The sequence below is a fragment of the Filicampus tigris genome, chromosome 7 (genome assembly GCF_054856515.1).
Source record: "Filicampus tigris isolate MCC_2025a chromosome 7, RoL_Ftig_1.0, whole genome shotgun sequence".
NCBI lineage: Eukaryota > Metazoa > Chordata > Actinopteri > Syngnathiformes > Syngnathidae > Filicampus > Filicampus tigris.
Window position 1 is genome coordinate 7415693 of NC_141223.1, and position 27110 is coordinate 7442802.

Genomic DNA, 27110 nt, shown 5'->3' on the forward strand with positions numbered 1-27110 from the left:
TGTGATTTTCTCAGTGTGTTGTCTGACTTCCTGTTGGCTCCAGTGACAGCACCATTTTTTAAATAGTACTGTCAATGATTGAGCACTCCACTGTGGCTGGCAACAAGTGGGGCAAACATTTATCTAAACAGACAACAGAACATGCTCCGTAAATCCACATAACTGCGTTCATTAGCTTTCTCAAAGTTTTAAAAACGAACACAGAGTTTACATGCAGCACCTGGATTAATACTACAGTATGTGTCAAGTGCAAAAGTGTTGGCTACCATGTTGTTGCGACTTTCGGTTTATCCCATCCTGGTTCGCATCTTGTCTTAAAATGACAGTCAATCGCGGCTGTTTAGCATGTAAACACGCGAAGAGAAAATCATCAACGTTGTCTTGGCCCCGCTTGTGGGGAAGTTCTCTTCCAAAAGACAGCAGCCCGTGTGCATGCTGTGTTAGGGAGCCTGACGTAACGCGGCAGTGGGGCTGGTTCTCTCCCACTCTGCCTGCCTGCATTCATAAACGGATATGATAAAGCCGCGCTGAACACACCGGAGCAGCGACAACGGTCAGCTCTCACCATGGCGGAAGAGGACGACGCGAGGATTCGGATTCTACAGAGCCTTCGTGGTAAAATATGTAAGTTTGGCCTCGCAGCTGATATATTTTCTCCTGTCGGACCGAGTGAGTGACCGCGGGGAACAAGCTAGCAGTAGCGAGAGCCAAAGCCGGAGGGGCGCGGCGTGCTATCTCCAGTCGGGGGACATAGACTGCCAGTTCATCGGCTACTTCTGCCGGCTGCTGGTTCCCGTCAATGTAGCTGCGGCTACTAGCTGCGGATCATTTCATTCATGAAGCGCATTCTCATTGAGATGTTGGAGCCAGGGCAGCTGTTCAAATAGCGCATTTGAAAACGCAACTCCGCTTGCTTTTATTTGGCCTCTGGTCTTGACTTCAGGTGCTCCATTGGGCAAATCACATTTGGAGGAAACACTCATGCTAGCCACCTTTTAAGTTACCATGGCAGTAGCCAGCGTTAGCACTCACCATTGACAATAATTAGAGCAATCATATTGAAAACAAACGACTGACGTGCGTATCGTGGAGTCACTCAACCGATTATTTCTGAGTACACCCACTCAGTGTTTTCATGACTGTAGTTCACATACCTAACCTGGTAATTAGGTTTTCGACACCCTTGGTATTTTATTTCCCTACTTTGTGATCCCCTTGTTATAAACATCCTTCAACGTCTTTAGAGTACACTAGTACTTAGTTGCTTTATGGTGAGATTGGAAAGACTGACCTGAAAATAAGCCATATAGTCAATGTACGGTGGCTGAGAAGTACTGTTTAAAATGAAGTTACATAGAAGTGGGTGCGTGTCTGTGTATAAAAACACGATTGCATCAATTCTAAAAACTATCAATCACTTTTATAATTGAATAGAATACATTTTACATCTGTTTTTTTTAAAAAGTAAAATCCTAATGAAATGGGTAGGTAGGTACAGGAAGTGTAACCATTCGATCAATGAAATATTTGACAATGGTTGAAAGTCTATGAAGTTCAGGCTAAAAAGTGATAAAAGGTTTTTCTCTCTTCCTTTATAAGCTTTGGAGAATATGGAGAATGTGATGACTGTTTGCACACTTTCACATTTCAATGGAGAGGGGCAAAATGCACACCCTCACAGTTCAATGAAAACCTTTCGAATTTATTTTTCAGGAGCATTAAATAAAGCATCATCAACACGCATAAAAGGACAGGAAGGTTTAGACATTCGATCTCAGAAATGTCAGTTTTAATTTTTACAACGCTACACAATTTTGACGTGCGCGCATCATTCAGGGTGTACTGTTCACCTTTTATAGTATATTCATCAGGCTGGCTACACAGTACACGGTTTTACTGAGGTCTTTTGCTCTATAGCATATTTGATCAAAGTACAGTGATGCCTTGAGACAAGAGTTTTATTCGGTCTGTGACCAAATACCAACTAAAAAATCTTGGATCTCAAATCATATTTCCCCACTGAAATGAATAGAAATGCCATTACTCTGTTCCAGCCTCCCGCCAAAAATAACACAAACATGTTGTAATGTATTATTTTATTGAGAAAAATAGCACTCTATAATATTGTACTTAAACAGCAGAGATGGGCACTTGACCTTATTTTGCCGGTCATACTCCGTCCGTGACCTGGGCACCCTTCTGTCGTTGTCCCTCCATCCTTATGCATAAAAAACAATTGTCCTCTGACCCCGTCCGTCCTCGTCCTTTTAAAGCGCTTGTGTCCTTACATTACGTCAGTCTGACCCCCAATAGGTCATAGATTTAAGTGTACGGAGGTGCTTGCATGAGCATGAATGACGGCTAGGAGAGATTTTTACACTGTTAATATGTCCCAGACAAGGACATACTTCGCATGCAAAGGGATAAGGTATGTACTAAATGTTGACAAAACAAAATTGCTATCCGTTTTTTTCCTATGTACCAGTTTATCCTGGATTACACACGCAAAACAGGCATGCCACGTCTATAACAGGGGCATGTTATAAACGTGGCATTATAAGAATGATGTCCTTTTTGATACTTTTAACTGGAAAATCATTGTTAGTTTCAAGCCTTTCTATTAAATTTGTGAAGTTCAAATTTTGAGGAGTTTGAAAATTAAAAGTAAACTTAAATTATTGTGAATTTAAGTACCGGTAGATTTGTTTTGTGATTTTTCTCCCTCTACATTTTCAATTTGGTAAAAGTGCTTCACAAGTTGTAAATTTAGTTCAGAAATTGTGTTTTTACCCCTTAGCCACTATATCATTAGCTTGGTGTATTGCATTTGGACACCTCTCTACAAGATTCCTTTTAGTTTCAATAGATGCAAGCTCTTATTTTGATGTCTGTCTTATCACAGCCCTGTGATGTTTATGTGGACCTTATGTAATAAGAAAGTCTCATAAGCATAGGACTAAAACAAGAAAGCGAGCAAGTGTCGGTTTCACTACTATGAATTAATCAGCTAAGCAGAACAAAATAGAGGAACTATAATGTCATGTAACTCACTTTGCCATCTTATGAAACGGCATTCTTCCACATTGACCCATTGTTCGTTTTCCTCTTTCATACACAATTCTTTTTTTATAATCCGTGATAGTGTATTTCAGATCAGGCGTTACGCTTTGTGGGCGACATTGTGCAACCAAACGCTGTGCAAAAATAATGAATGACTTGAGGAATAGCTTACGTGCCGTTTTCTACAGATTGATGTGTTAGGCTTGCGAAGCTGTCGGTTTACTGGATGATCAACGTTCATACCCTCACCTATAGTCACGAGGTGTGGGTCGTGAGCGAAAGAATGAGACACAAGCGGCCGAAATGAGTTTCTTCCGCCGGGGTGTTTGGGCCCTCCCTTAGCGAGGTACTCAGAGTTGAGGAGCCAGATGAGGTGGCTTTGGCATCTGGTTTGGATGCCACCTGGACGCCTGTCTGGTGAGGTCTTCTGGGCATGTCCCACCGGCAATTGGCCCCGGGGGGCGACCCAGGACATGCTGGAGAGACTATTCTAATGGCTGGCCTGGAAACTCCATGGGGTCCCCCGGGGTGGAAGAAGTGGCTAGGGAGAGAGAAGTCTGGGCTTCCCTGCTAAAGCTGCTGCCTCTGCGACCCAACCCCGGATAAGTGGTAGAGAATGGATGGACATGTTCATGTCTTGTGATGTCGACAAGAACGCATGATAATCCAAATTGGAATTAAAGGACCTGGTACCAGTCATTCCTAAACTGACTGTGAACTACAGTATAACCTTATTAGCTTGTCAATTGACTGACTAAATCGTAACTTCCCTACCAGTGTTTAAGATTAGTGCAGAAGGACCAATTTAGACATCATTTTCTGTTCCTCTAATCCCTTTAGTCCAAATCTGACTTGTTGCGAAGGTAATGACAGTATTCTACCTTTATGGTTTTCACCTTTTCATCCTCACCTCTTCCATCACCATGTGGCACCCTGGTGCTACTGCCAGGGACAAGCACAGACTGCAGTTCACTGTGCATGCTGCTGAGAAGGTGATCAGATGTAAAATCCCGTCCATTCGGAACCTGTACGTCTCCATTACCCGGGGCTGTGCAGGTCAGATTACATCTGACCCTACTTACCCTAGACACAGCCAATTAGTCTCGTGGATGGATGTAGTATTTTCGACTAGCAATGTACCACAGAGCATTGAGACTGTTGGAAAATAAAAGGTAGCAACAGCCAGGTTGCATGTTGTTTAGTATGATTCTACTTTTGTGTATCGCTATCTGATTGGCTAGCGTTGCATTCCACATAACATCACACAACAAAACTGAGTTCCATGAGTTGGACATCCTCAGTATTGACCTACCACAATAAGATATTGAACATGATTAACATTTACGATTGTTTACCATTTTCCGATGAGATTGGGGAGGGTCAAATCACTCAAAAGACACCACAAGATAATTTGTCATCATCCTCTTCTCTAGCCATCAGCTAATTAGAATTTTTTTTTTCTAATTACAAGGGGCCAATTTGCTTCAACATTGTTTTTGTGTGTACCCTGCTTTGTGAAGCCTGAATTAACAGGGCCTCTGTTTGCAGGCAAGTACTGCACTAAATTTTGCCTCAGTCTCTTCAAGACGTGACGAATCAATTCCACACATTTAATTACTTAAGAGTACAATAAATCTACTATTTCCTCGTCTCATACATACCCATGTTATTACTCACCATAGACATGTTTTAATTACAGAAAGACATACAATAATAAATAATAGAAGAAGTTAGCGGTGGTAACTATGCGCTTCTTAATGTGATGCAGGTGAAGCTAAAAACCTGGGTCCAGTCTCAGGCCCAAACCGACAAAGGGATCTTTGTACCTTTTGCACCATCAGCCTGGATCAGGAGGAGGTCTTCCGAACCAAGGTGTTTGACAAAAGTGTCAGGTAAGCAGGTTAAATTCTGTATGCTGAGAGTTCAAACATTAACCTTGGCCACAGTTTTCCATGATGCCTATGTTTTACATGATTATGGGTTTTTTTTACCCTGAATTTGTTGTCATCTATGTGAGTGTTTAGTGATTACCGTATTTTTCGGACTATTAGTCGCTCCGGCGTATTTGTGGGACCAGTTCAAAAAAATGGATCATGAAGAAGAAGAAAAAAAAGTTTTAAAAGGAGTTACCCAGGCACGATATTCTGAATTTTGAAAACCTGAATAAGTGCATAATCAGGTTATTGCGTGCGTTTACATAGCTTTTAAAAACCTGATACTGTCAATATTTGAGTTTTAAAATGGTTATTGACTACTAGCTGCATGTAAACGTAGTCATTGACAGCAATATTAAAGTTACGGTCAAGCTTGTGATTTCTGAAACATTTGTAAAAACCCGTTTACGTGTTTTACGTGAGTGGACAGAGGTACACATGCATTTCAATAAACCGATTGAAACGGCGACGCACGGAAATCGTGACGCAAATAGACATAATTTCCCCTTACTTGATACCGTCAATAAAACATATATTCATGACACTCACCACAGGAATAAAGCAGTTGGTTTCCTCCCCATTCCGTGCCACCGTGTTACACTTGTGAGTTTCACCATTGTCATTTACCTCTAGGGTTGTGTATTTCCAACGAGTAGCACGCCAGACATACGGACTTTACACGCGTATTTATTTGTCTATGTACACGCTGTGTCTTTTTTGCCGTAGATACAGAAAATACAGTGAAAACACCGCAAAGGAATAATTTTATTCAAGTTGGGCTTGCTACGGCGAGGACGCCGCGCTTACAAGCACTTCCTGTTCTACAATATAAGGGCATATTCGGCTTATCGCACACGTTTGCATGGCTTTTAAAAACCCGAATACTGCCAATTATTCAGGTTTTAAAAACTTTATTGACTACATGACCGAATGAAAACCGTTACTGTTACAGTGCACATACAGTATATCCAGAGGGGATTTACAAAAAAAGTGTTGGAGCATACATCTTTCATTGCATGCTTAATGTAACATGGGTCTTCTAGGTGTTTTACATCAGCTGGTTTTTCTCTTCTAATTTCCGTGCTGGTTAAAAGATTTTTACACTCTCTGAGGAAGTGTGTCCTCCCACGCTCACCCCTGTGTTTCTCTCTCCACTACCTCTGCCTCTGTTAAAGCAGTTAATATTCACTCTTAAGCATCCCTCTGTGTATTTTAGTTTTTGTTTCCTCACTGTCGTTATTGTATTTGGCTCGTACTTCTGATGTTCTAAAGTTTGCTGGGAAGCAACTGTTGGCAATAGTCGTACTCTTATCTTCTATTTGTTTAATTACTTTGAAGCCCGTATGACAACATTGATGATGGTGCAGTGCTAGTATGTATAATGTGTAGGGGGTGTAATGGTTCACAAAAGTCACGGTTCGGTACGTACCTCGGTATGGGGGTATAGTATTGATGTTATGTTCTTCTTTACCGCAAACTAGTTGAGACCGAAATGAACAGTGAATGCAGCCAGGGACTATCTTCCATGTTGGCTCGGTTGCTGATCGATGATCAGTTCCGCACAACAGATCAATTATTCAATTAATATGCCAATCCCTAGTTGTATGTTTTTACTGAATGGTATTGGCCAGTTGAATGAAGAACTTTGTTGGGGGGAAAAAAGCATTACAATCCCTATTTATATTGCTCTTCAAGCTAAAGCTAACTTGGCTACAACCTCCAACACATCACATCTTTCACTGCACTCATTTGTACACGTTAATTTCCTTTTCACACCAAAGCTGGAATCATGTTTGTATATGGATTCTCTGCCTTTCCTCGCAGCCCTTTCTATGGTGAAGACTTCTACTTTGAGATTCCACGGCCATTTCAGTGTTTATCATTTTATGTTTATGCCAAGAGCGTTTTCCAGAGGGATTTACCAGTTGGTAAGTCACAATATCATCCTATCTTAGTTTAGTGGCGTTATAGTTAAATGCATTTTTGTTTGTCTTTTCAGGTAAGGTGCCAATTCGAAAGGATGAATTGTGTAAATACAAAGGGAAGGAGCACTGGTTTAGCCTTCAGCCTGTGGACCCAAACTCGGAGGTTCAGGTAAATGTCTTTTTCAGAATTGCAGCACACATGTTTTTCATGTAGCATCATGTTTTTCTAACCGTGGGCCCTAGATAATTAAATTTCAAGCTCACATATTGTTTTATTGACAGTCGAAGCATGCCATACCATACCACAATGATAATAAGTTTCCTCCTTGGGACGCATACAGACCGCTGCGCTGCAACTACACAAGGAGGAAGTCACTCATTTGCAACATTTGCAAACATTTCCATTAAGTTTTTATAGGCTGTCATTTTTTTTTTTTTTTTTTTGGTAATTAAAAGGCCGTTGTTCTAGTTCTTATGATACAGTTACTACAGTATATAGGCCATGCATGCAAGTTGCTCTGTTTTACGGTATATTGTATTTCTTTTTTATCAAAGCAAATGGTTATTGTGGTCTGTACACCACCACTACTGTACTGCTGTTCGTATCGTGTTGACTCAAGCTGCCACTAGCCCACGCTAGACTATTCTGGGTATGTGCTGCTTCACTGTTTCACTTACAGACACGCTCAACTGCACAGGTCCATTGGAAAGTGATCAAGGTGTTATTTTAATGCCTCCTCTTAGTTTGGATCTTCGGGCATGAAACCTGGTTGATGTGTTTGCTCAGATTCAAATAAGTTCATCCATCACTTATCCTCTGAAAATGAAAATAATGTGAGGGACGAGCAGTTTGAAACAAACTATCTTTCCATGACAGTCTCCAAAAGCAGTTATGAATGAGTGATTTATTTTGCTTGTCATTTACTTGTTTGAATACTTAGAGCGTGCTTTAACGTTATGCAGGCTCCAATTTTGATCATGCAATAAATTAACTTCCCAAACATTGCTCAGAGCTGAACTGCAAAGACGGTGCACATGTGTGGGCGTCTTGTTTCTCTCTATCTCTCACTCTTATCATTCGCTCTCTCACTCTTTTTTTTATTTTTATTTTTTAAACTTGTTGTCTTGCACTCTGGCACTTCCGAAAGCCTTCACCACATCCGATCTCTGTGAGTGATGACAAAATCCACAGCTGTGGTGGATCTTATCACACACACTGTACCTTCTGTAACCTTAAAGGGGAAGTCAACACAATTTTTTTTTCCAGAATATGTTCTAAGCAAGCCCACTAGTTGAATGGGCATTCTGATAAATATTGAATTTGTGGAATAAGTGTTAACCCACACGGTTTTAGCCATGTCTGGGGGCGGACATTTTGTCCTCTGTCGACTGAAAATGATATCACAACTGCTCACAACGACCAATCACGGCTGACCTGTTTTCTGAATCCGAGCCGTGATTGGTCGTTGTGAGCAGTTGTGATGTCATTTTCAGTTTCAGCCCCAGACATGGCTAAAAACGAGTGCATTTTGCTGCTTAACTTATATTCCACAAATGGAAAATGAATCAGTATGCCGTGTTTCAACGAGTGGGTCTGCAGGGAACATATTCTTGAAAAAAAATATGTTTGGGTTGACTTCCACTTTAAATGCTGTGACATGAAACAGGAGGTAGTGCTGTATTACAGGTCAAACACTTAGTGAAGGAAAAACAATAATAGTTACTCAAATAAAATAAATATACGAAAGAAAGCTTTGAGAACCCTATTCAACAATTTAACTACTTCTCTACTGTCTGTCGGGTATGGTCAGTGGATACAGGTGACATTTGAATAATTGTGTCCATTTATATTTTATGGACTCAAATAAAAGAAGAATGAGTACCGTACACTGACCCAACACGGAATCATAGCTAGCTGATGTAACTTTTCACCTGCCACACCTTGTTCTCATGTCCCACAGGGTAAGGTTCATCTAGAGATGAGACTGAATGAAGTGATCACAGACAATGGCTCAGTGGGTCAGCATTTACTTGTGCAGTGAGTATTTACACTCAATACAGTAAAACGTTCAGCCTTCCTATGTCGTAATTGTGTTTGTGTTCCAACATTTTGACCACTTCACAAAATATTGATACCCATATATAAGTATTGAATATATAGCGATACTGCCAAAGAGGTATTTACTCCACAATATGATTATTGATGTGATTGTAGTTTTGAGGTGGTATACAGCTACAACCTATAACTACTGCAGTAAAAGTTTTGTTAAAATAATACTTCTCTGACAGTGTTAATCAAAACTGAAGAATATTGTTCTTGTTGAGTAATGGGCTCAGATCTTGTATCGGCTGTCATCTTGTGCAAGTGGTCATTATGTTGTGTCATTTTGCTTTTTATTCAGTAATTGGGATTTACATTGTGTGGTGTTCACTGCTGGACATTTTCAGACACTCTTTTACCCTGATGTTTGAAAAAATTCTTGGGATTGAATGGCTGAACTGTAAAACGACAAGTACATTTGTCAGTGGCAGTGAATGAGTTAAATTAAAATGCATTTATAATGAGTGATATTTTTATTTCTTCTGAATTACAGCAACATCTTCAATTTCTTCTTTTGCTGATCATTTGTGCGCACACCCACCACGTAGTCACGATCATTATAGTTCATCTTGAATTAAACATTTAATGACCTGAGGCCGCTCTGTTGCGAGGCAAGCACTCACTAAAGGATGAGTCAAACTTACATGCGAGTGAATAATGGTCAGCCCTTATTCAGTTCTTACATATTGTTTGCACACCCCCTTTTATAATGAGAGAGCAGTGTAATGAGGAGGAAGTGATGGCGCCTGGGCAGGAAGTCTGCAAGCGCTGTGATTTTCTCGAGCTGTCATTCTGTCCCACTCAGTTTATTTGGTTAAACTGTCACCTGCTCACTGTCACCTCTCCAATGCACATGCATTGATGACTGCAGGTGTAAAATAAATACGGTTGAGCTCATAAACTGCACAAGTCATGCTCTCACAGCGTGACTAATTACTGATGATGAACATAGCAGACAGTAGTGAGGTGGATTAAGAAATAGACAAAGGAGACTTGGGAGGGAGTATTGTCATGGCACCAAGGAACATTGTGCAAAAACAACGCGGCCTTCTCTTGGCATGTCTTCTCCCCGACGGCCTCACTTAGTGAAGGGATAAATTCAGTCTTCCTCCCCAGTGGCCCCAGCTTAGCAGCCACATCCTGTTTAGGGTTCCTACAGTGTCTGTTTGTTTTCACCTGAAACGCTTTTGAAAGAAGTCATGGTCCCTGAGCGACACAAGTCATACGTAAGGGCAAAGCAACACACTTAAATGTCTAACACACTACAACTTTATCAATGCATGCACTTTTATATTAGGGTATTCAGAATCCAAGTACACAATAATGGTACCCTTATCAGGATTTCATAAATAGGTTGCTAATTTCAATAAAACAAAACTTTGTAAATCATAAATAATCACTGTGCAGTTCCAAGGATTCAAAAAAAAAAAAAAAAATCGAATTCTATATGACTTATTTGATAGTTATCTAGTTTGGGAAGTCTCCATTGCTGTTGTCACCTTAATGCGTTACCATTGCTAACTTTAAAAGGAGAATTTATTGTAAAGAAATGGTACCAAAGAACTACCATTTATGACAAGCAACAGAAGTGGACAAAGCCATAGAGCTAGATGAGAGCTCACTAGTTGGAAAAAAAGAGGTTACCCTGCTGTTTTCATTTAGTGTCATTAAAGCCTAAATTTGTGTTGACAAAGTACCGGTAGTCAATAGCCAATATAATTAGTCTTTGGGGTTGTGTAATAGTTGTTTATCACTGTCCTTGTATTTTCTTTGTGATATCTACAGAATAATAGAGTGCCAAGGATTGCCGCTAATCAGTGGGCAGATCTGTGATCCATATGCCACTGTGTCACTAGTTGGACCTGCCAGGTAACTTTTATCAAAATGTTTGTTAAAGGGGTTACATTTGTTATTCACAATTTTCAAACAGTTGACAACTGAGCTGTCTTAAAGATGAAGTCAACCCAAACATGTGTTTTTCAAGAATACGTTCTATGCAGGCCCATTAGTTGAAACACGGCATTCTGATTAATGTTGCGTTTGTGGAATATGAGTTAATATGGGTCTGTGATATAATTTTCAGACGACAGAAGTAACATAATGGCCGCCCCCCAAAGATAGCTAAAAACGGGTAGATTAATTATTCATTTTCGATTTTTTGATTTCATCAAAATGACTTTTTTCATCTCTTCTCAAAGTGCAGCTGTACAGTATAGACTAAACGACAAGAAAAATACACTAAATGAAAATATTTCAGTAAGCACTTTTCTTAACGCTTTAACATTTTTTATTTAACTTTTCTCTTCAGGTCTGACCAAAAGAAAACAAAGGTCAAGAAGAAAACCAGTAACCCTCTTTTCGAAGAGACTTTCTTCTTTGAGGTAAATTTGGAAAATTTTACAACTCAATCCTATTAGAGATATGCATTGTCCCACTTGTAATGTTTAATTTATTGAATAAGTGATCTTAAGTTTAATAAAAGACATTTTCATCTTCAGGTCACACGGTCTAGCAGCTACTCTAAAAAATCTCATTTCCAAGTGGAGGAAGAAGATATTGAAAAGCTCGAGATCAAGTTAGTTCATTTTATTTTTACATCTGTATGTCCTCCCAAAATCAAAGATTTCCTATCAAGTACCTTACGAAAAGTATTGAAGTACAAAAAGAGAATTTGCATTAGGCATGTACTGTGCTGATAGAGAGCATTGGTTTCTGGTTAAGGTTATGTGGGGCTTCAATCCCAATGGACCCACAGCACGCAGGGTAAGACTAGACTAATTCTAAGGTAAACCTTCATGCATGGTTTTGAGGTTTGGATTTGAAGTGGACTGTTGCATGGTTATTTTATTGTTTTTCATGAATCAAGACAAAAAGCACCCTTGAAACCACCGCTGAATATTTTTAGGGCCTTTGAATTTTTACCTTTTGACTTGTTGGTTGTATCTTTGTCATGAACACATGCAGGATCGTATTTACTGTCATTTGCCTGTACTGTACTTGGCCTATGTCCGTCCATACTTGACTCGTGTCCTTTGCAGAGTTGATTTGTGGAATAATGAGAATCTGGCTCAAGATGTGTTTCTGGGGGAAACCCGGGTACCTGTCAAGATCCTGCGAAATAATCACATCCACAAAGCTTGGTAAGTATACCGCAGAACTAAAGTACACAAGTAGTAAAGTACATGTTAAAGGCTGATGTTGTGTTTACATTCCGCTGTTGTCAACATATACCATATTGAGATGAGAACTAGCATGTCGAAAGCTATTAAAAAAAGATTCTAATGACCCAGTGTTGTTTGCTGACCAGACCCGATTCTGTCCCCCTTTTTATAATGAGCTGAACATTAGTTTTAGTAATTAATACAAACACAGCTGTTACCAAAAGGGGCAGGAAAGTTTTGTCTAAAGGTGCTGTCACACATGCTGTCTTTGATATAATTAAATGTAATGATAATGCTGTTGACTATTTGATTTATTTTTTTTTTATTTAATTTGTGTCGTAATCACATCTAATCTTAAGAGTAAAAAAAATAAAAACAGCCTCTTACATCTGCCACAGTTGCCTTGGTGATAAAGCAGCTTTAACCAAGCAGAACCAACACCATACAAAACCAATGACTCATACGTCTTCAGCTTGTGTGTATAATTTTAAATATTATAAACTGTATGCATGATGAAGCCAAAGAAGTCTGCACTTCACAATTTCACAAACACACATGAATACCTAAGTATTCCAAATTCAAAGATATGCCAGACATTGTGACCAGACCAGACCTCAGTCTTGACTCATTCACTGCCAGATATTTTCAGACCCTCTTTTACCCTAACATCTGAAATTTTTTGAAAAAAATATAAATAAATTCCTGGGATTGAATGGCTGGACTGTGAAAAGAAAAGTAAATTCATCAATAGCAGTGAATGAGTTAAGGGGGGTATGTATGGTGGATCCCTATTATCATTAATAATAATAATATTATTATTATTGTTACTGTTACTACCGTACAGGCAGTACTTATTTTGGTTTGCTCCGTTTTTACTGTTCCAATACTGTAGAAATCATTAACAGTACATACAGTATACATGCACTGTAGACCCCGCCTTGAGCACTGAATCGTACGTCGACCTTGCAGCTGTATTGAATGTTGCAACGTCAAGCAATACACGATGATGCTAAATTCATTTGCTCTTTGGAGATTTAACAGCAATCAAGAACTCATGGGATCAAGGATCTTCTTGGATAGGCATGGTCCCCTATGGCCCACCCATGGCGATGAGTCTGACCAAAGAAATTTAGGGGATTTTTTTCACAACATTAAGTATTTTACTCACTGTATTTGTAAAGACTAATCAGTCAAACTCAATTTTTCAATCAGTAAGTAAATTTTATTCATGTAGCACTTCTCACAGGGTGATCACAAAGTGCTTCAAATGGTTAAAGTATAGAATCACACAGATACAATTATACAAATAAAATCAAACCAATCAATTTTTACTGGAATTGACTGCCTGTTTTTTAACAAATGAGGGATTTATTGTGCACAGACAGGATATTAATCACTTTATTTCATCGCACTTTAAAAACGTTTATGAGCAGCTGATATCAAATATATTTAGCATTGCAGGGTTAATAACCTGCAAATTAGATTTTACTGCACAGAGTCTTGGACAGCTCAAGCATATATAAATTGACCGCGGGCAGTGTACTCCTTACAGATCGGCAATCACAGGGTTCCTGTATCACAAAGTGTAATTTCTTGGACACAGCTGATGTTTGACTGTGTTAGATGTTAATCATATTGCCTAATGACTCATGAGCCATGAATGCTTTTAAATTCTCTATTACATTCTACATGTGTTCAAGTGTGATGAACCTGGTTAAACATACCTTTCATACCTGTTTTTCTGTACTGTATTATTCTTCACGTTTTTTTTTTATCTGTTTGTGCCCGTCTCACTTAATTTTGCGATGTTACGTATCAAAACTTCTGACCTCCCACATAGGATGTTTGATTTGAAGATTTATTGTACAGTACACTAGTTTGTATTCACATCACAACAAACACAAGTATCTCTGGTTATACTAGGCATCTTCTTCAGCCTAAAGGGAACGGAAGCAAGTCAAAATCTGATGATTTGGGATCCTTGCGGTTAAAGCTGGCCTATGTAGAAGACACAGTGCTGCCATCTGCCTGCTACATACCACTCTGCAACTTGCTGCTCAAATCTCCGGATGTGAAGGTAGGATAATGTAAAGCCCAGTGTCGGGCAAGTTACTTCCAAAATGCAACATACTACATATTACTAGTTAATTGCATTTGAAAGTAATAAATTCCCTTACATTATTGCCGTCCGTAGCTTAACGTAAGTTACGTTAAGTTACGTATTGCTTTGAAGTTACTTATAGTTCTCAGTTAATTGTAATTCTTCATATAGTAAAGGGAGGGGTGCAAAGAATTTGAAGTCTATATTGCACTTGAAATAGTAGTTACCACAATTAGCTGAATTACAACAATGGAATAATATACATACTTGACCCAAAACTTTACATGACATGAAAACTCTTTTTTCCTTTGCCTCATTGATTTATTAACTTATAAGTTACAAAGTGCGGCCTAGCAGAGATTGAACAAAAAAAGTCTGTGAAATTAAACTTCTTCATAGCTTATACTATTTCAATAATCAAAAAAAAAAATGTACTTCAAGAATGAGGTCTTATGGCAATAGGGCATGTTTTGTAATGAAGTATTTTGGTGGCTATATCCTGGTCTGAGAATAGTGGTAATGAAAGCGCTTGAGAACAGAATAAATAATGACTTACATTGAACATTTCAAAACATGGCTTCTTTCAGTCCCACAGAGACTGTGTGACTGTCCCAAAAGCATACCTTAATTTTTTCTTTAGCTGACACAAAGTCAAAATAGTGGCTGGATTTCCATCTTGAAACCGCAAATCTCTCTGCTTCCTCCATTTGTTATTTTTGATGTGGTCGAAATGTGACGTCGCACATATGGGACTTCACTTTCCTCAGACGGAATGCTAAATTGTGAAGTTCCAGGATGCTTCACTTCAAGCTGTAAATACTGTAGTTCCCCTTTTTTATGTATTCTGTAAAGTACAATTGTTTGCTGTGTTTTTATCAAGAATGGGGTCCCCCCGAGTCCTCCTGTATTTTATTATCTGTTAATTATTAGCTTTGTTCCACGTACACGCGTAAAGAAAAAAAACACTGTGACTGAGAAATGTTATTCCCATTCAACTGTTGTGAAATGTTACTCACCAGTGCACTTTAAGAGGCAGCCACTGACATTGCCACTTGATAGCGAATGGCAAGTTCCAGTTAAGTTTCCTGAAAGCTTTTTGCAGGGAATTTCATGAACGTTGTGAATTTGTGAAGAATAGAATACAATACAACTTTATTTATATAGCGCATTTCATAACAGCTACAGCTGTAACAAAAGCACTTTACATTTAACAAAAATGGCAATAATACAACAACAAAGACAGTGAAAGCAATAAATGAAAACACAAATGAATGATACTAAAACATATACAGTAGTCACCGGAAAACAGCAGAAAGGTGTCAGACTCACGTCGGGTCAAAAGCCAAAGAATAAAAATGTGTCTTCAGAGTAGCTAGGATTGTAACGTGTTCCCAGACTAACACGTATATTACTCCGTTGTTGCCCGAATGTAATGTATAACTGTAAGCAGTACTGCTTTAGAAAAGTAATGTGTAAACCCCAACACTGGTAAAGCCTTAGAATTTTTTGTGAAAGTCTTTACTGCCACTAAATTTTTGCCATAATGCACTCCCCGCATTTTGGGGGTTTCGTAAACTGTAGTATCTTTTCTTCATCAGCTCTCTCTCCCACAGACTCAGCCATACAGTCAAATCCGTGTATTTCCTTGATTCACCCTCTCACCTTCTTCACGTTCTCTTCCATCCTCGCAGCCCATCTCGGCATCATCAGCACATATCCTGGGCGACATTTGCAGAGAGCGATACGAAGTCGTCCTGCCCATGGTTCGACTGCTGCTGCATCATAATCGCTTTGTGCCTTTTGTCTCTGCTGTGGCAGCATTGGAGTTGGACAACACTCAGTGAGAACTTTGCACACTTGCCGCATGATGGAGTCTCTTTTAGCTGTGTTCTAGGGGCTTTAGCACTACAAGGGAAAATCTGGGTCCAGTTTTTAAATGTTCCACTGTCCAGATTAATTCACTAATCCAAAAGAAATCTGGAACACAAACTTGCAAATGATGAACAAACGATGCGAAGCAGTCAAAAGGACAATGATTCTTGTCTACACAGGGAGGCTAACACTATCTTCCGTGGCAACTCACTGGCAACGCGCTGCATTGATGACATGATGAAGATTGTGGGAAAGAATTACCTTGCTGTTACGCTCAAGCCTGTAATAGATGAGGTACAAGAAAATATCATGTTGGAGGATAAGTTGTCACTGAGCAGTACATTTTATACTGATAAAACAGCTTTGAGGTTTAGAACAATGTGTTTTATTGGACCATTTTTAGTCGACTGTCTCAAATCGTTCTCTTTCCTTTCATAGATCTGTGAGTCCAATAAAACATGTGAGATTGACCCCAATAAACTTAAAGAAGGGGACAATGTGGAAGTCAACAAGGTACCGTAAATATTTACTTGTCTAACAGACTTTGTGACGTTCAAGGTATTTGTTTGCTGCGAATTAGAATTACTCAAAAGACCCCTGTAATGTTCACGACTATTGGAAAATGGTTTCCCTTACCCGGACGCCGGTCAGAGGCCCCCCTCTTGAGCCAGGCTCTGAGGTGGGGCCGGAAGGTGAGCGCCTGGTGTCCGTGCTCGAACCCATGGGGACCGGCCAGGCTCAACCTGAAAGGACAACATGCATCCCTCTTCTCATGTGTTCACCACCTGCGAGAGGGGCCACAGGTGTCTTGTACAATGTTAGCTGGGTGACAGAGATGGGGACCTTGGTAGTCCAATCCCCCGCTTCAGAGGCTGCCTCTAGGGACGTGGAATATCACCTCTTTTGTAGGGAGGGAGCCCGAGCTGGCATGCGAGAAGTTGAGAAGTTCCGACTAGACCTAGTCGGGCTCGGCAGAATGGGGCGGGAGATCGACAGGCGTATCGGTGCAACTTTTGCAGTGAAGCGGACTCTGTATCGGTCCGTCGCGGTGAAGCGGCTCAGCTCTCGATTTACCGGTTGATATACGTTACTACCCTCACCTATGGTCATGAGCTGCGGGTCGTGACCGAAAGAACAGGATCCCGGATACAAGCGGCCGAAGTGAGTTTCCTCCACTGGGTATACGGCTCTCCCTTAGAGAGGGTGAGAAGCTCGGTCATCCGGGAGGGACTCAGAGTCGAGCCGCTGCTCCTCCACATTGAGAGGAGACAGATGAGGTGGCTTGGGCATCTGTTTCAGATGCTTCCCTGGTGAGGTGTTGCGAGCTTGTTCCACCGGGAGGAGGCCTGGGGGTGCCTTGGGACATGCTGGAGAGACTATTTCTCCCGGCTGGCCTGGAAGCACCTCAAGATTCCTTTGGAGGAGCTGGAAAATGTGTCTGGGGAGAGGGAAGCCTAGGCTTCCCTGCTAAGGTGCTGGCCCCTCAGCACGTCCCTAGATAAGCAGAAGAAAATAGATGGATGGAAATATGATATTATATGGAAATTTGAATAAAAGCAGAAACCTTTTGGCACATTAACACCACCAGCTGTTTGATCAGTTTACGCTTGTACAAATAATTGTGTCTGATAAAAAGCTGTGCTCATGGAAAACGCTTCTTTAATCCGAAGTGGTTTTAATTAATACTTTTTGACATTACCTGGCATTTTTATGGTGGTTCTCTTGAAAAATCTTATGCTTAAATATGTGTGCGCGTTGATTAAAAGATGTTGCATCTATTAAATGACAGTTTATTAATTACAATGACTATTCTCAAAGCATTATAACGTCAAGTGTTCATTCCTAGTCTACTACTCGCTGTCATAGGTTTACAAAATCACACAAATGCGTAATTCTCTCTGTAGGAGAACCTACAGGTTTATGTCCAGAAAGTCTTCTCCTCGATCACTCAGTCAAATGCCAACTGCCCGCCATCAATGTGTGCTGTCTTCAGGTCACTGAGAAACTTAGCCTGCAAGCGTTTTCCAGGTAAATAACCTGTCTGTCTGCTTGTCTTGAAACCCTTCTAAACAGCTACAAACCCGTTCTAGTGGAAGCAAGGCATGTGCATATCTTACAGGGGAAATCAACCCAAACATATTTTATCAAGAATATGTTCTATTCAAACCCACTAGTTGAAACAAGGCATTCTGATAAATATTGCATTTGTGGAATAAGAGTTAATCCACCCGTTTTTAACCATCTCTGGAGGCGGCCATTTTGTCACTTCTCTCGACTGAAAATGACATCACAACTGCTCAGGGCTCAGGTAACGACCAGTCACGGCTGACTTGTTTTCTGAAGCTGAGCCGTGATTGGTCGTTGTCTGAGCCCCGAGCAGTTGCGATGTCATTTTCAGTTGTCAGAAGTGACAAAATGGCCGCTGCCCTCTGAAATGTCTAAAAACGGGTGGATTTTACTGCTTAACTCATATTCAACGCTATACTAATCAGAATGCTGTGTTACAACTAGTGGGCCTGCTGGGAACATATTCGTGAAAAAAAATATGTTTGGCTTGATTTCTCTCCTTTAAGATTGCCAATTCAAAATCTAATTACAGAAATTAAAAAAAATAATAATACATTTCAGTTGTCACATGGTGTGTCTCAAATTGCCGTTGGTGGTTGATGACACTGCTTGCAATTACCAACAAGCAAAAATTACTTGAAATCATAACGATTATTTCCTTTTTTTAAAAAGCAAGAAAGAATTAAGTTTTCCTTTTGACAACTCTCCCAAGCGTAATGTTTAAGAAAAAATAATAATCCAGTTAAGATGATCACATTAATTTGTTTTTGGAAACCTGTGCTGTCTCCCACCAGCTGACCCTCATGTCCAGTATTCGGCTGTGAGCAGCTTTGTGTTCTTGCGCTTCTTTGCTGTTGCTGTTTGTTCACCACACTCTTACCAGCTCCGCTCGCATCATCCCGTAAGTTCACAGCACCAGTACTGCAAGTGCCCATCTAAACTATCAACTAAGATACTTTTTTTTTTTTTTTTTTTTGTAAACAAATGTTTAATTCTAGGATCCTGACATCATTCGCACACTCACTCTCATCTCAAAAACCATCCAGACATTGGGCAGCTGGGGCAGTTTGTCCAAAAAATTGGTAAGCAACATTGTTCTATTGTGATTAGAATTGTTGATTAAAAACAAACACTCATGAAAGTAAAGTAAAGTAGTAATGTTTGGAGGCAACATCACAGAGCACAGAGCTTTGAGGGTCTTCAAAGTAAAGGAAGCACTGTGATTAGGGTTGTTTTTCCAGTGGCATAAAATAGATGTTTTTAGAAAGATTGACTAGTGTTGATTTTAAAATGTGATTGAGAATATTACACTTACAGTACACAATATTTTTATGACCCAGTCACATGATGTTTTTATCCCCCGCCTTCAGTCAAGTTTCAAAGAAACATACATGTATGATTTCTTCAAGTCATTCCAAGAAGATAAGTGCATTGAAAAAGTAAAAAAGGTATTTTCACTTTATACATCTATTTAGTCATCTTGTATTTCTTATTAATAGTCATAAGAATTACATTTTGTTCTCCCCTGCTTGTAGTTTCTTGATGAGATATCCTCAAACGTCAGCAAAGAGTCTAGTGGCTTGGAAGATGCAGTAGTTCTGAAGGAGGGGTGAGTGTTTTTTTTTTTTTTTTTAAACTGTGGAGCCAGGCAGTCTGACGGGCATTTGGGAGCTAGTTTTGGCTTCATTATTAATTTAAATAATTGTATTTCAATTGTAAATTGAAGTATTCTAATGAAGCCTCTCGACTTTGCAAATAATATGACATATTCTGTGAATCTGGATGTGTAGTTAGTTGTATTCAGAGTAGAAGGAAGCAGCATATGTAGCTGAATTGAAAGTGAAAGGGCATGCTGGTGACTCTCTAGGGAAGTACAGAAACGGGCCCAGGGGAGAAAACGCCTTGGCAAGAAAAACTTCAAAAAGCGATGGCTTCAAGTGACAAGCAGAGAACTTTCCTACCACAAACATAAAGGTGAGAGCTATATTAGAGGTTTCGTGTATTAGATCATGGATGTCAAACTCGAGGTCCGGCCCGACACATCATTTTATGTGGACTTTTATATCAAATCGTCAGCTGTGTTTCTTGCAAAAATCTGTACTGATGTCTTCATTTTTAGTAACGTTTTACCAAACTCATTTTTGAATGAAATTGAACAAAGTATTTCCTTGACCTGTGATTTCTAAACTAGTCATTCATCAATTTTTTGTGTATATGTAATGGTAGGATGACATTTATGTACTTTCACAGTCTTAAAGGCTGATGCAAAGTGAAAAAATCTAGATTGTCACCTCCGCATATTGCGTAGGGCTTTGTCAGAAGGCCGTTCCTAGTATTACCAGTAGATGGCATCAAATTAGGCTTCAATATCTGAGCCAGGGAACTGGATTGGAAGTATTTTATTACAGTATCATGTTTTTGTCAGTTGTTTATTTTGTTTGCATGCAATCATTACACAACAACATTCACAGGTTGTGTGAAAGTTTGTCTGCTTTAAAAAAAAAAAAAAAAGTAAAGTAAATGGCTACAAACAATAACTTGTAAAGGTTTTGGTAAAAAAAAAATAATAATAATAAAGTATTAAATCATTGTTTTACTTCAATTGTGTAAGCAGGTACACAGAGATGAAAACAAATGTGAGTTTTTGAAACCACTGCTGTCATATTTTTCCCTGACAATGTATTCTGCTTTTTAGGAAAAGAGGCCATCTGTGTCATCAATGTGAAAAATATCCAGGCAGTGGAGGAACTTGTCGAAAGTGCCTTTAACCGTAAAAATGTAAGACAGTTGCCTTCTGACTTCAGTGCACTGTTATGGCCTCTTATTTGCTTAACAAGTGACTGTTCCTTGAGGAGGAAGTCAACCCAAACATGTTTTTTTATATATATTATATATTTATATGTTCCCAGCAGGCCCACTAATTCAAACACGGCATTCTGAGTCATTTTGTGTCATTTTCAGTCGACAGAAGACAAAATGGCCGCCCCCAGAAAGAAAAACAGATTATTTCACAAACGCAATATTTATCAGAATGCCTTGTTTCAACTAGTGGGCTTGCATAGAACATATTCTTGAGGGGAAAAAAAAAATTGCATTGACATCCACTTTAAAAAGGCAAGTTATTATTGTTATTATTTTTTTTACCAGTCCGACTTCAGAACGAAAATGTTTCCGGTATGTCAGATGTTTCAGGTAGTTCATGCGGAGAAGCAGCTGTATGTGCAGGCAGGGAATTGTGTGGAAGCCGGTGAGTGGCTGGATGTCCTGGGCCAGGTCAGTCGCTGTAATGAGGGCCGCTTGGCCACTTTTCATCCATCCAACTACAGCGGCGGCTCCTGGCAGTGCTGTAACAGCCAAAGTAGCAGCTCGCCAGGCTGTAAACCCTGCACCATGTGAGTCTTTCTCCATACCACCGAATCGACCCACTCTATGTTTTGTTGTTTATTCCATTTAGATCTAAACAAACACTGAGGAATAATGTTCGTGACTATGTCAATTTCTGCAATTTTTGTGGAAAGCAGTACATGATGTTAGAAAAGGTTAGTTAGTAAGTTAGCTATTTGTTTTGAGACCCCAACGTGAAAAATGACCACAAAAGGCATCAGATTGTGTTCCTATGATGGTTTGCTGTTTCATGTTTTCGTGTCTCTGCATGACCTACACTCTGCTTCCACTCCCACACCACTGCCTCACTCTTTCCAACAACTCTCCACCGTGCCACCGTTGTTTCCCAGCTTTGCTCTTCTAACATCACATCTCTCAACTTGACCTCTTCTGTTTCAGCACCACGCAGGCCAACCTGCAGCTGGACATCGACTGCGATCGGGAAACAGAAAGGATTTTCTCTCTCCTCTCTGCAAATGACACCAAGATGCAAAACATGGAGGGTTAGTCACTAATCTTATCATATCGGTTCAGTCTTCCTGGAGTACTGAGACACCATCACAGGGACTATATTCTCAGAAAATGCAGCAAAATGTACGTCAGTTGGGCTCAGATAGGGATAAAATTAAAAAAAAAAATTAACATTCTCAGGGGCCTGAGAATAAAAAGCGCAACGCAAAACAATAAAACACTCTGAGAGGACTCGATGCTGGTGTGGGCATTTCATTTGTTGGCGTTCATAACTGTAACACAAGTGTAAAAGGAATTTAATCTTCGAAAATGTAAGTGAATGGATGGAATAACAAAACTGAAACACTACCTTTGGTAAGAAGTGACTGCATGTGTCACAACTAGCCAGTCGTCAGACAGCTAGCTAGCCAGCGTTAGCATTTAATGTTGACTTTGGGCTTCAGCCGTTATATCTTTACTATACGCTCTCCTCCCCATGGCTATTGTCAGACAACCCCTGTTTTAATGTTGCATAATCTCACTTGACTGGTTTGCAGTGAACATCCGCAATATAACAGTTCGTTAATCAGTGGAATAGCTAGTGCAGAGCCCGGCTGCAATTTAGTCTTCTTTACACTGTTGAAACTGAGACTTGCTTACTCTTCTCTCAGAAGCTTGCCTTCTGTTTCGGTTGTGGCTTTGTCTGCGCTAAACCGGCTCTGCTAACATTGACTTTCTTTGCAATGTCTCTGTCGGAGAGAGCTACTCTTATAAGTCTTATGGTGGTCTGTCTCTCTTCCTTTTTCAATTTTAAAGATCCATGCTTGCCTGATTGCTTGCCCCTGCCAGTCGCCGTCTGCCTCCTGAGAGTTGACACGAGTTTAGCGTCGCTAAATGTCCGAAATATAACCAGTCGGGGTTCGTGTGCGCATTCATGCTCTTGTCCGCTTCAGCCTGTGTAAGTGGTGAAGCGATCGCCACGGTATTTTTGATTTTGTAGAGGTGATCATGATGAGATCACGTTTTAGGTCAATAAATCCAAACTATTGTGCAGAACACTTTTATACTTTCACAGATTGATGTGCATTTGCATTTTGGTGGCGATCGGTCGCCGTTTTGGACAACAGAACTGACGAAGCGAGCAATATTCACGCTTGCCTCCCTCCCGTGACGTAGACCGCTGAGACCGAAAAAAAACAAAACAAGCCCAGCCCCAAAAAGGGGCGGGGCAATTCGTCTTAAATCTAATCATGAAAAAAGCCCTTAAATCACTACAGAGTCTTTTTTTATGGGGGGCATTTTTGCACTGATGTCATTTTTACATGCAAACTTATTATATATAAGTGCCAATGTTAAGCTCATCCAAGTATCCCTTTAATAATTCAAAGCTGTTCTGCAGCCATCAAGGTTGAGCGGGCCTTGAAGTCTTGTGTCCCAGCTTGTTTTAATTACTTACAACACGCACTGTCTGCATAAAAGTAGCGCTGGGACACACCATCACCCGGTGAGCATTATATTTACGAGTATTGTACTGCAGCAAGTGGTGTGTTGCTATAAAAATGGCAAGAAAAAGGCCGCAGCGGAAGAGAGACGAACCATCCTAACACTTAAAAGTATGATCTCCTACAGAGAAATTGTACGGAAAGTCAATGTGGCGGCGGGGCTTGAGTACAATCTCCATCCTCATTTAAGTCCTTCAGAAACTATGGCAAATTGGCAGGAAGAGGTTTGTCAGAACCACAACAGAATCAGAAGAAGAGTTTCTAAGCGTCAACAGCTTGCGTGACGGGCAGCTCACATGGCAACGGCTTCAAGCACAGCTCATTAGTGGTGGAGTAGGCAAGTTTCAGTTTCAACTGCCAAGAGAAGGCTGAGTTGCAGGTTTGATAGGTTGGTGCGAGTTGCAGCGAGAAAGCCATTGTTATAACATCACAATAAGAAAAAGATGCTTGCATGGGTTACACAACACTGCCAGTTGACTATTGGAAATATGTGTTATGGGCTGATGAATCAAAATAGGAAATCTACGGTTCATTAAACAGGAGTTTTGTTCGCCGTAGGGTAGACAAAAGGATGGTGGCTCTGTGTGTGACATCAACTGTCAAACACGGAGAAGGGAGCGTGATGGTATAATACTGTTTTACTCTTTAGAAAATAAAAGGAATGCATTAAAACACAGATTGGCCAGCACGGTCTGAGCTAGGGCTGCTCGATTATGCCAAAAATATGAATGCCGATTATTTTGGTAATAATTGAAATGACGATCATTCAAACGATCATTTATTCTTAGGTACAAAACAAGAAAATGTTTAAACGTAAAAAATATTAAGGCAAATACATTTCTTTGAAACACCGTGTGAGTGGTTCTCTGTCTTTACGTTTTGCGTCCTGCATGTGACTGTCTTCTTCTTTCTTCTGCATTGCAATAGGCTCTAGCCCACACTTAGCTCTGAACATGATAAATGGATTTGGAAAGCCAATTTAAATGATTGCCTTTTAAAAGTGCATTACGCAACACTGTGTATACTCTACTTAGATGCGTGTGCCAGTTTGGCTGTATACCAGGGCCCCCAGAGAGAGCAGGAGGAATACTCCAAGTTTACCATTCAGGAACCCAAAGAGACCTTTCAGACGCTCAAACAGCTCCGAAACATCATGGTGGAGCTTCAGCGGCAGCATGAGATCCGAAACGACACCACGGCGCAGTACGGCAGTTTGTGAGTATTCGCCACTTAGCCGCTCCCGTTCAAGAAACGCAACTCCTTTTAATTCAACTCGGCTGTTTGCTTTTCAGGGATAACCCAATAGTGGGTAGGACCTCCTAGACGGCGAGACAGGTGGATGTTCTTCGGGAGTCCCAGGGAAAGAAGCCAAAACGTGTCCCGAAGAAGAAGGAGGAGCTTTGACTCCCAGTCAGCGCTGCAGCTTTGACATCCTCAAACCAGGAAGTGAACTTGTTCGTTCCTCGGCGCAGAACTAGATGGACCCGCTTTTGCTGTTGTCGTCTTCGCGCCGTATGTCGTCTCCCCCCACCTTGTAGTTCTTTTATAAAGAGCTTCTTTCATAGTTCACGTCAACAGCTGTGTGAGTAGGCTGCTATTTTAATTGTATTCACTCAGTTTTAGATGAACGCTTGTGAGGATTGAACCATCCTAAACACTATGATGTTTGTTTTAGCATCTTTCCACCTCTGAACAAATGTGTATATTTTCCAAGGTACAGAGGAAAAAGCCAATCTGCCTTTCTTTGGATGTTCTTTCACATGATGTGCTGAGGGAATATAATGCAAACGCACTTTAATATTTCTCCAAATGAGAAACTGGTTACTAGATACTTGGTGTATCAGCATTCCCCATTTTGATCAGTTACATGATCCTGATTTTGTGTTTTCAACCCTGTATAGTAACATTTATAGCTGGTTGATTTTATATTTTTCTTGACCAAAGACAGTTTCATAGCCTTGACTTGAAAAACGAAATTAATGTATTTTGAATACAACTATTTTAAAAGTGGAAAGAAATGTAATATCTTTATATTTGTGTAACGTGTGTTTTAATAACATATCCTTTACCTTTTCATGACCTGTGGCAGGCAGATTGCATGGATGTGATTTTTTTTTTTTTTTTTTTTTAACCCTGTTTGTGGCTCATATTGGTACGAGAGCACAAGTGTCTCAACAGGTGACTACCCATGATGAAGGAAATCAAACTCTTGAACATGACCATAGACGATGTCTGTAATGAAAACATTTCTTGAGAGCACCAATGGAAGAACCTCTTCACGTCACTGCTATAGCTTTTCACTGCCACAACAGAAAAAAATCCACAAAGGGAAACAAATGTCAAGCAACCATATCCCGGTATTTGAAAGCACATCATTTTTGTAAACGAATCGGTACCAGTGAAATAAGGCTCCGCTTTTAGATATCTTTTTATACAACGTTCTCCTAATGTAGTTGCCTGCAGCATCATTGATCTAGTCCATCATATTTTATTGGAAATGGTTCATTGGAAATCACTTGTTTTTGTTGTGGTCTGTCATTTCTTTCCAACATGCCTTTGTATTTAATGAAGAAAAGAAAAAAAAAAAAGGATTTTGTATGTTCCCCACTCCCCCTTTTTTTTATGCTGTTGTTGTTCTGCTGGTACGACACCATGACGACACTCTTTGCAGGCTCAAAGGGAAAACCTCACTATTGAGAGAGTAACATTTCAATCTCAGACGCTCTGTATTATTGCACATCAACGCTTCGGTGTTTTTAAGAAGAGATGGTAGTCTAGTGGCTGGTGTCCTTGTGCGCATTAGTAAAACGTGAAATTGTGCGTTTCTGTTGTGTTCCTGTAGGTCCATATGAGGTACAGTATGAGTTGATTTAAAATACCGTGGCTGTCACTTTCCTGTCTGTGGATAAAATTCAGCAACTGCCGTTTTGTCATGTTCTTAGCAATATTTCAAAATGAAAAGGGAAACAAATATGAACTGGCAAAATAAATCCAGATGGGAGTTAATGGCCACATCTGTTGTGTGTTTGAGAGAGAATACGAGGTCACATTGCATTTGTGACAGAACAAAAAAAATCATTTTAAAGCACATTGCTGTGATTTGAGAGAGTACTGCTATTAAATATGTTGAATCCATCTGTGTTATTGTTTGTTGGCTGTAGTTCACTTCTCAAGGCACAGGTCACTGCATCTGAATGTTTCCATAAATGTCCCTTTTTTTTACACAAATGTTTTATTTTCTATACCTGGTCTTTTTGTGTCCGTTTAAACAAATATGTACAATAAACATTCTGCCAAAGCTTCTCCTGCTTGTGGAACTTTCCCAGACACTCAGCTACAGTATTGTCATGGTTTGTGATGTGCTTGTATGATGCATTCCATTAATCTGTCATTTGTGTGAGAGTTTTATTCCATTTGAATTGAAAAACTGTGGAACAAATAATGGTTGTCAAGTCAGCCTATTGTGTAGAAGTAATGCATCCATCATGAAACAATTTAGCAATAAATCATACCAATATTAATCAGCAATCAATTTATAAGGCATCTGTTTTCA

General features: G+C 40.0%; 1 protein-coding gene across 1 annotated transcript; it reads left to right on the forward strand.

The window, feature by feature from the left end:
• Positions 1–343: 343 nt before the first annotated feature.
• Positions 344–26860, forward strand: rasa2 (RAS p21 protein activator 2). Its single transcript, XM_086036271.1, has 24 exons — positions 344–624; positions 4829–4952; positions 6819–6922; positions 6994–7088; positions 8881–8957; positions 10806–10889; positions 11329–11401; positions 11519–11595; positions 12059–12160; positions 14105–14258; positions 15974–16122; positions 16334–16448; positions 16593–16667; positions 18059–18182; positions 19016–19122; positions 19220–19303; positions 19592–19669; positions 19757–19830; positions 20089–20195; positions 20917–20999; positions 21405–21613; positions 22005–22108; positions 24592–24772; positions 24850–26860. The coding sequence occupies exons 1-24, from the start codon at positions 567–569 to the stop codon at positions 24878–24880; spliced, it is 2469 nt and encodes an 822-aa protein (XP_085892397.1). The 5' UTR covers positions 344–566; the 3' UTR covers positions 24881–26860.
• Positions 26861–27110: the final 250 nt, after the last annotated feature.